Here is a 10455-nt window from a genome sequence, read left to right on the forward strand (position 1 = left end):
TGAGCCACCCAGGCACCCCTTAAGTGTATTTTAAAGGGCAGAAGTTTTAAATTTTAAAAACATCCACTTGATCTATTTATTAGTTATTGAGAGAAGGGTGGTTGAAATCTCCAACCATAATTGTAGTTGGAGGCTACAAAAAATTTTTTAGTACTCTCATGTATTTGTAATCTGTTGTTAGATGTATAAACATTTTGACTATTTCCTTATGACTAATTGACTATCATTATGAAATGGCCCTGTTTGTCTAGTAATAGCCTGTCTTCTGAAATTGACTTTGACATTGATATGACCACTCCAGCTTTCTTTAGAGAGTATTATTACAGTAATTATTTCCCATCTTTTAGAAGATCTGTGGGTGTATTTAAAGTAGGCTTCCTGAAGGTCATATAATTTGGTCTTGTTCTTTCATCCAATCTAAAAATCTCTGGAGTGTTTGGGTCATTTACATTTAATTTGATTGTGGAAATAGTTGGCTTTAAAATCTACCACCTTCTTATTGGTTTCTGTTTCCCATTTTTCTTGCTTCCTTTCTTGTTGTTCTGGTTTCTTTTCCTGTATTATTTTGCACTAATTTAATTTTTGTTATGTTTCTATTTTATATCTTTCAGTGACTTATTTAAAGTATGCTTTTTTTGTTTTGGTGGTTGCCCCAAGGTTTGCAGTATAAATCTTTGACTTTTTATGGGGTACCTTCAAATAATATTACAAAACTTCAAGTAGTACAAGAACATTTTAACATACTTCTATTCCCTCTCAAGCTTTTTGTTATATATTTTACTTCTATATGTGGTAGAAAGTACACAAAACATTCTCATTAATTTTGCTTTAATTAATCCTTTTTAAAGAGGTTTCAATAATTTTTAAAGAATCATGTATGCCCACATATTTGCCATTTCTGGTGCTATTTATTCCTTTATATAGAGCCACATTTTCTCCTGGTATCATATTCCTTCTGCCTGAAGGGGCTTCTTTAACTTTTCTCACTAGTTTGCTGATGAATTCTGAAAAAGTCTTTCATTTTCAAAAGATGTTTTTTTAAAGTTTTTTGCTGGGTACCCAATTTTTAGGTAAACAGGTTTGTTATTCTTCCTTTCAACAATTTAAAGATGCCTCTCTACTATTGTTTGGTTTGCATTATTTCTGATGAGAAGTCTGTCTGTCTTTGTTCCTTTACAGAATCTTTTAACTCTGCTTTCTTAATATTTCTCTTTATCACTGATTTTTAGTAATGAGAAGGGCTATGTAGAAAAACCAAATTAGACAAATTTTTATAAGTAGAATTTGATGGATTTGGGGATATTACATCTATATACAAAAATCACTTTTATTTCTATAAAGGAGCTATGAATGGAAATTTTCATATATATGTATATATTTATATAAACGTACTATATATAAAAGGAATAGATAATTAATGAACATAGGTATAGATTAATAAAAAGATGCATCTGGGCTTCATGAAGAAGATTATAGAACTTATGTAAAATTTTAAAAAAAACTAATTTTTTTTAAAGATTTTATTTATTCATGAGAGACACAGAGAGAGGCAGAGATACAGGCAGAGGGAGAAGCAGACTCTATACAGGAAGCCTGATGTAGGACTTGATCCCTAGTCTCCAGGATCACACCCTGGGCCAAAGGCAGCACTAAACCACTGAGCCACCAGGGCTGCTCACAAAATGTAAGTTAATGGAGAGCTTTACCATCTTCTTGCTAGGAATATTCAATAAAGATTGTCCATTCTCACCCAGTTTATATTTTATATTTCATCACAATTAATTCCAACCAAAACTTTCAGTGTTTTCCTCCAGATTTTAAGACCATATAGATTAAGAAAAAGTCCCCAAAGATAACTAAGACAATTGAGGAAAAATGGAGTGTGGATTTGTCCAATAAGATATTTGAAATTTTGGGGATGCCTGGGTGGCTCAGCGGTTGAGTGTCTGCCTCCGGCCCAGGGCCTGATCTCAGGGTCCTGGGATGGAGTCCCACATCGGGCTCCCCGCATGGAGCCTGCTTCTCCCTCTGCCTGTGTGTCTGCCTCTCTCTATCTCTCTCTCTCTGTCTCTCATGAATAAATAAAATCTTTAAAAAAAGAAGATATTTTAAATTTTGTAAAGCTGTAGTAATTATAACAGTTTTAGTAATTATAACAGAATTAAAATTCTTTTTTTTAATATTTTTTTTATTTATGACAGATACAGAGAGAGAGAGAGAGGCAGAGACACAGGCAGAGGGAGAAGCAGGCTCCATGCACCGGGAGCCCGACGTGGGATTCGATCCCGGGTCTCCAGGATCGCGCCCTGGGCCAAAGGCAGGCGCCAAACTGCTGCGCCACCCAGGGATCCCCAGAATTAAAATTCTTAAGTAACTGTTGTATTTCAAGGCAGCCAGTCTATTAGATCAGAGTAGAGATCCCCTAAACAGACTATATAGAGAGTAAGATATAGGACAAATACTGCTTTATTGATTAGTGGGGAAAGAATGAATTATTTGGTAAATAATTGTAGGAATACATGGCTACCAATATAGGGGAAAATGCAGTTACAGCCTCTTTTTACACTATTCACAATCATTTTCAGGTAGATCAAAGACATAAATACGAAAATAGAAAAGAAAGTAAGATCTGTAAACACCAGTATCAACATCATCTTTGAGCTATATCTGCATTTTTAAAATATGCTTATTAAAGTTGGAGAAGCTGTGATTTAAAAGATTATCTTTATGACATTGGGGTAGGGAAATAGTTCTTGAAATACAAAATACACAAGCCATAAGACAGAAAATAAATCTGACATTACTACTAAGCACTTGAATTACTGTCTGGAATGATGGGGGATTCCTAAAGGATTGGTTGTTCATACAGACAGCAGCCCTGCAAATATGTCAGACTGGAAGCTACTTAACCATATTTTCAACATCCTGCATCTGTTGCAAAAATAGCTGCACTTTATTGGCTTAAGTATAAGGGGGGATTTATTACCTCATTGATTTGATGAATAAAGCAAACCACAGATGCCCAGAATTCTCACCAAGGAGGGGAATACAGCTGAGTTGTAGCGATGTGGAAATTCCAATCCCGAAGACTGTGAGAATTGGACACTGGAGCTAAGGCCAGTGTGCACACCCATCATGTGCATGAAGATACAGCTCATGACTGCCCCACTTCCATCCCACAAATCCAAAGTCCCTTTGTGTGTACTGAGGGACAATTCTCTGGACCTGTTTGAGAAAAAGTCAACATTAGAAAGGATTAAGAACTCTAAAACCAACACCATTGTATCCTGCAGATAATTTAGATATTCTTGTGGACAAAACACACATCAATGAGAGGCATGTGCTAGTGGTTATGGCTTGGCTGTCAAGCCTGACCAACTCCAGAGTTGTTCAGCTGCTGTACCTGAACTAGAGATGGTCTTTTCCACATGCAACCTGGAAAGCCTTTCAGCCTCAACTGGCAAAGAGTTCAAATTGCCAGTCATGGAGAATGGACAGATCATTCCAAACTCTTGTTTTCTACACTGTCCTTATCCATCCTTTCTACTCTGCCAGCCATGGTTTTCCCCAATAGAGTCATTTAGAAAGTGATTCCAGTGCTCAAATTCTTTCTTTGATGTCATTCATATCCACAGGGAAGCCTATGAGATTGAGAAGGGAAGCTGGGGGTCTGGATGCCAAGGGTACAAAGTCAAGATGTGAGGTCACACTGCCTGAAGCTCTCAATTTGCACCCTCTATGGGGGTGAACTATTGCAGTGGGCTTGTTGGAGGTGAACAGAGCCTGAGATCAAGGACGTCATCTGAGCACCCTTCCCACTCTAGCATTATTTCCCCCACCTTTTCCATCCTGATGGCATTGGTTGAGGGCTCCTGGGGCAAGTAGTTCAATCTCTGAGCCTTGGTTTCTTTGCCCAAACAGAGAAGTTAGCCTCAGGCCCTTGTTCTCAAACTGGGCACCATAGAACTTTGGGAGGTTCCAGAAGTTACTGCAGGGATTTGTAGAAAACAAAAAATCTTCAACAGGAAACTTGGGAGTTTCCAGAAGTTATTGCAGGGATTTGTAGAAAACAAAAAATGTTGAACAGGAACCCCAAGGGCTCTGAGCACTTATCCTTCATGACTCTTAGCTGATACTTTATTCTCCACTTGTAAATTTTGTGTGATTTATTTCCATGTGATTTCACTGAAAAATTGGAGAATCCCTTAAAAAATATTCATCCATCAAAGGAAAATATGAGATGATAAAGCAGAGACAAAGTTTCTTTCAATAGAAAAACAAACAGGGGCAGCCCAGGTGGCTCAGCAGTTTAGCGCCACCTTCAGTTCAAGGAGTGGTCCTGGAGACCGGGGATTGAGTCCCACGTAGGGCTCCCTGCATGGAGCCTGCTTCTCTCTCTGCCTGTGTCTCTGCCTCTCCCTCTCTCTCTCTCTCTCTCTCTCTCTGTGTGTGTGTCCCTATGAATAAATAAATAAAATCCTTAAAAAAATAACAGATTGGTATTCAGAATATACAAATGACACCTATAAGTTAACAATCCAGTAGAAAGAAGACAGTATAAAAAAACAATAGGAATTATTGAGAAAAGAAATCCTGAATGGGCAAATATAAACATGAAAATATACTCTGAGGTTCCCGCTATACTTAATAAAATTTTAAAAGTCAGACAATGTTAAGTTTCATTAAGATTGTAGTCAACAGGAGTTCTTAAACACTTCTGGTGGGAATGCAGTCCATATAACTACTTGGCAAATACATTGGCAAAATCTCATAAAGGTAAAGGTGTGCAGATCATGAGAATTAGCAATACCACACTGTGGCATATACCTTAGATAAATTCTGCCACAGGTATTTAGAGACTATGTCAGAATATTCACAGTATTCATAGTATGATGTGCATGAAATTATAAAAAAAAAATGGTAGACAAGTGACTGGAGAGGTAGAATTTTGTATATCATCCTAAGGAGCTTTATACCTTGTGAAACAAGGGGAAGCCCTGGGGACTAAAATTTTGTTTTAGAAAGATTCCCCGGGGTTGAGGGTGAGTTTTAGAAGAGGAATTAGGGATCCCTGGGTGGCGCAGTGGTTTGACGCCTGCCTTTGGCCCAGGGCGCGATCCTGGAGACCCGGGATCGAATCCCACGTTGGGCTCCCGGTGCATGGAGCCTGCTTCTCCCTCTGCCTGTGTCTCTGCCTCTCTCTCTCTCTCTCTCTCTCTCTCTGTGACTATCATAAATAAATAAAATAAAAAATAAAAAAATAAAAAAATAAAGAAGAGGAATTAGAAGATGACAAAGGTAAGGCACAAGGACTGGTTAGGCCTCAACCAATGCCACTGGTTAGGGACAGTGTAACAGTCCAGGAGAGAAACAGGTTTACAGGGAAGAAATAGTGTTGGAGAGAAAGGAGAGACAGAAAAGACAAATACCAAGGAAAAAAAAATCAAAGAATAGTTGATTAGCTGGTATGTGTCTGTCTCGGATGGATGATAGTCATCAAAGAATGTTAATATTAGTCGTGTAGAAAGTCACTTTTGAAGAACCATGTCTTCAAATGGGTCAAATAGGATAAATAATCTCCCATCTGTAATTCCAGATAATTAAATAAATATGTTGATTTGTTAACATTGCTCATTTTTGTCATGGAGTTAAAGACTATAGAATTGGTGTTTTGGTTGTTTTCTCTTAAAAGTGAAGCATACAATTATTAATATGAAATAATCTATATAATTATGATAGAAATGTAGAATAGACACTTATTTGCTGTGCAGTCTCATACTTCTCTTCCTTTGGGGACTTCACCCATATTTCCTAATGGACAACAATGCCTTTCCTTTGTGAGTGAGTCACGTTGTTTTAAGTGACATGAATTCAGGTGTGGATCCACTTACCTTATAACTCATTCTCCTTATTCTCAGATACTGATTGACAAGTGAGCAGGTGACCCAACTGTGGACAAGGAGTTGGGTTGTTTTGTTTTGTTCTATTCTGGTTTGTCTTAAGGAGTTTGGTCTTTTTTGAGAAAAAGAAACCTCTTTTCTTTTCCATGGTAGCTACCAAAAGAGATGCTCTTTTACTCTCTACAATGTAAATATGAGGATTCAAGTCTGGAGCTGATAGTTATTTGTGCCTGAGTGAAAAGCTCCCATGTGAACCCAGAGAAAAAGCCAATATCTCAAAGGGCACAATGGTAAAAACAGTATGTGAATTGCTGAAGTAAGCTTTTTCCAAAGCCAGATCTACCTGTGGACTTTTCAAATGTGTGAACCAAAATACTGCCATTATTATCAGAGGCTGTATGGTATCATGATATACTCAGAAAATTGTGTGTAACTTTTTTAGGAAAAATTACCTTATTTCTTTAATCTCTTCTTATGGCAAAGAAGAACTATTCAATAACTATGATTTTTAACCATAACACTTTGAAACATTCAAAAAGCTATTAGTACTGTGTTATTATTATACAATTCAAACCAACTGAATTCTACATAGAGGGTATCGATAGCTTTTGACTTTCCTGGACCAAAATATCATTTAATATAAATGAAAGTGGCTTTTTAAATCTGAAGTCACGTAGAAAAATTTATGACAAAGCATTAGCATTTAAGACTGGATTGTGAAGAGTAATGGCAATTATACGCTTTCCTGTTTCATTAGGAAGGTGAATCAAGATGAACAGGAAAATAGCTCAGGAAAGCACTTCCCTCAAACACACAAAACTTACACATTTTAACAAAGGTAAATCATAAGACTTTTCAGAAAAATTGTTAGCCTTTCCCCTAATAGTACAGTTTTAGTTGATTAAATTGTAAAAGCTAAAGTCGAAGGAGAACTGTTTTTTCTTTTTTTTTTTTTTTAATTGTTTTGGTATATCTTTGAAGTTACGAGATGGTCAATGTTGTTTTTTTTTTTTTTTTTAAAGATTTTATTTATTCATGAGAGACACAGAGAATGAAGCAGAAACATAGACAGAGGGAGAAGCGGGCTCCATGCAGAAACCGGATATGGGACTCGATCCAGGGACTCCAGGATCACACCCTGAGCCAAAGGCAGACACTCAACTGCTGAGCCACCCAGGCATCCCAATGGTCAATGTTAAAATATATTTGGTGGTTTAACAATAACATTTTACTTCCAGGATAATGTTCTCACACTTTATAGCTCTGAGAATGTACTTTACGCATGGGAACTAAAAATATTATGCTATGAGAGAGAAACTGAAGCGAAAAAGTTCAAAAGGTATTTCATGAGGGATTTTCTTTTTGTTGGTTTTTGTTTTGTTTTTAGGTTTTAAAAAAGGATAAGACTGTTTGGATTATTTGTTCTGATTTTGTAAAACAAAATACTAATGAATACATGTTAACCTTCAGGTTATCAACATTCTTGCTTAAGATAGATTTATGGTAAAAATAGACTACTGAACTGTCCTGTTAAATTTTTAAAGATGAGTTTGGAGGAGTTACAAATAACTTCCTCTACCCTTAGGTCAAAAAGAATATGTAAACTTGAATATTTTAGATAAGGGTGCTTATTATAGCTTCAACTTTCATACTTCCTATAAAATGACTATAAGAATATATAATCTCTTTTCTGTTTTTATTATGAATATATACCACATGTTCATCTTTCAACATGTTAGAACATTTTCATTCTGACAATTTGAAAAGTACAAAGAGCAAATTTGTACTAAATTCATAACAAAGAAATAACCTTTAATGTTGTGTGTTATGTATCTAACTTTTGTCTTGTGTTTTTATGTGATTGTGTGGGTTGTTAAAAATAAATGTTATTTTTTAGTTGTAGTTTTTATTTTTCATTAAACTCATGTGCTTTTCCCAGTTCATTAAATATTTTTTCCAATGCACAATTTGGATTTTAATAGCTACAAAATATTTCCTTTTATTTTTTTAATTTTTATTTTTGTAAAGATTTTACTTATTTAAGAGGGAGTTAGAGCGTGTGCATAAGAGCAGGGGGAGGGAGAAGCAGACTCCTCACTGAGCAGAGAGTGCAATGTGGGACTCCATTCCAGGACACCAGGATCATGACCTGAGCTGAAGGCAGACATTTAACTAACTGAGCCACCCAAGTGCCCCCAAAATATTTCCTTTTAAAAATTTAAGTATTTGAACTTCAACATGCCAGGTACAATACCATAATCTTTTAAATAATTTTCTCTCTGGGTTTATTTTGCTGATTTATAAAGTTCCTAAAAACAGTAAGTGTCATGATAAACACTTCTACACAGAAATCTTTGATGATATGTACTATTATTTCCTTAGGAAGTATTTTCAGGGTGACAGTGATTAAGGTAATTGGTATCTATTCCTGTCTTTATGTCTGTAAAAGTTACATTCATCTGTAGGAGTCTCTGTTTAAGTGTAAACTCATCATTATGGAACTTTCCTTGGCCTTCCTCCTGTGTTTAGTCTTTATTTCTTGGGTCCCATGTTTTTCTTTCCTTGCCATGCTCTGATGTTTTCATGGAGCTCATTTGCTCAGTCTAGAGGCTCTCCAGAATTTTGCCTGAAAAGCTTGGCCCCCTTCATAGCTCCAGCTCTCCCAGTGGGTACATGCCAACCTATGGCTTTTTCCTTCCTTTTGCACAGGTAACCCTGTTTATCTGATTTCCATTTGCCAGATATTTGTTAAAACCTCTGCTGGTAACCCTTCACCCCATTCTCTTCATGGTTTAAAGTTTTAATATTTCTTTGTTGTCATTGTAAGTGGGAGCTATGGAGAGTAGAAAAATGTATTTCTTAACAACGGAAGATCTGGAGGGCGCCTGGGTGGCTCAGTGGTTGAATACGCCTTTGGCTCAGAGCATGATCCCAGAGTTCAGGGATTGAGTCCCACATTGGGCTCCCTGCATGGAGCCTGCTTCTCCCTCTGCCTATGTCTCTGCCTCTCTCTCTGTATCCCTCATGAATAAATAAATTAAAATCTTAAAAAAAGAGATCTGCTTCATTAACTTAAATATTTGTATCAACTTCAGGAAAAAAAAATACAAAGTCGGTACAAGGTAACTAGAGAAAAATTCAAACATTGCAGAGGTTCACCCTTACTTTCCTCTCACCGCTTATTAGGTCTACACATAAGTATTATACATCTATCCAGAAAAGCAAAAACATTGACTAAGCGGGGTGGGAATTAAGACATAGCATAACAATGAAAGCAGCAGAAAAAGAGCTGGGTAGGGAAAATCCATTTGTTGTAGAATTGATTGTCACACTAAGGTCAGAGTATGCCACATAAGCTGGGGTGATGGCAAAATAAATTAAGTCCTTTGGATCTAAGATCGCTGCTCCTGTGTTGATTATACATTCTAAACTGAACCATGCCATTCATTTCAGCAGTGCCACCATATGTGGCAATCGAAAGGACCATTAATGGAGACAGCATTTGCTTTTTCTTTGAACACACAACATCAGCAATACTTTATACACATCTTATAAACACAATTCCATGGACCAGACATATCTTACAGGCCTTGGCTCATTCATTGCAATTTGTTGAATCCTCAAATTGCTAGCACATACTTTAAAAAACAAAACAAAACAAAAAAAAACATCCTTTCAATAAAATAAAATCCACTTTTATTTTTATGATCATATTTAAGAAAGTATCTCCCCAAATGGTATGGGTCTCAAAGTGGCAGAGATGTTACGTGCTTCCCATTTGAATGACCAAAGATCTCAGGCAATGTATGCATTAATCACAACTACTGGGACACCTGGGTGGCTCAGTGGTTGAGTGTCTGCCTTTGGCGCAGGGTGTGATCCTGGAGTCCCAGGATCGAGCCCCACGTCAGGGTCCCCACAGGAAGTCTGCTTCTCCCTCTGCCTGTGTCTCTGCCTCTCTGTGTGTCTCTCTTGAATAAATAAATAGAAGCTTAAAAAAACAAAACTTTAAAAAAATCACAACTATTTACTGTTCAGGTTCAGATGTTTGTTCAATACATAGAGCTAGAATCAGACTGTGCCTTAGTTTAAAGAGAAAATAATTCAGGATGAACATATCCATAAGTTCTGGCTCAAGCAATCTATTTTTGAAGGAATAAATGCCATTTTGTTTCTAATTGGAGGAAATAATGCTTAGGATCGAACCTATTGACTTCTTGGAATTGAAGTCTAGAACACGTGACATTCCTCTCTAAATAATGCATTTGCTAATAGAAACAATCCACCAAGATGTTGAGCCAACACTTCTTTTGGAAGGTAGAGTTCTTTGGAATTTACTGAAAGTGGAAAATTGATTACATTGGGCACAGAGGACATTTATAGTAAGAGAAACACTTTAGATAAGACAAGACTTTTATAAACCAGAAAAGACCTAACATTTAAGAGTGTTTCAGAAAAACACTGTAATGTATTTTCTTATTTTTAATAGGCATTAAAAAGATTGCTGTATCGATACTAACAGAAATTAGGTGGTTAATTGAAGATTTAACTTAAA

General features: G+C 36.5%; 1 protein-coding gene across 1 annotated transcript in view; it reads left to right on the forward strand.

Moving 5' to 3' along the window:
* CEP44 (centrosomal protein 44) overlaps positions 1-7547 on the forward strand; it is a 38054-nt gene extending 30507 nt beyond the window's left edge. The window contains exon 12 of the mRNA XM_077868592.1: positions 6923-7547. Within this exon, the coding sequence (XP_077724718.1) occupies positions 6923-6955 (33 nt within the window). The 3' untranslated portion in view covers positions 6956-7547. The remainder of the gene's footprint in view (positions 1-6922) is intronic.
* The last annotated feature ends 2908 nt before the right edge of the window (positions 7548-10455 follow it).

The sequence above is a fragment of the Canis aureus genome, chromosome 24, assembly GCF_053574225.1.
Source record: "Canis aureus isolate CA01 chromosome 24, VMU_Caureus_v.1.0, whole genome shotgun sequence".
In the NCBI taxonomy this organism is placed as follows: Eukaryota; Metazoa; Chordata; class Mammalia; order Carnivora; family Canidae; genus Canis; species Canis aureus.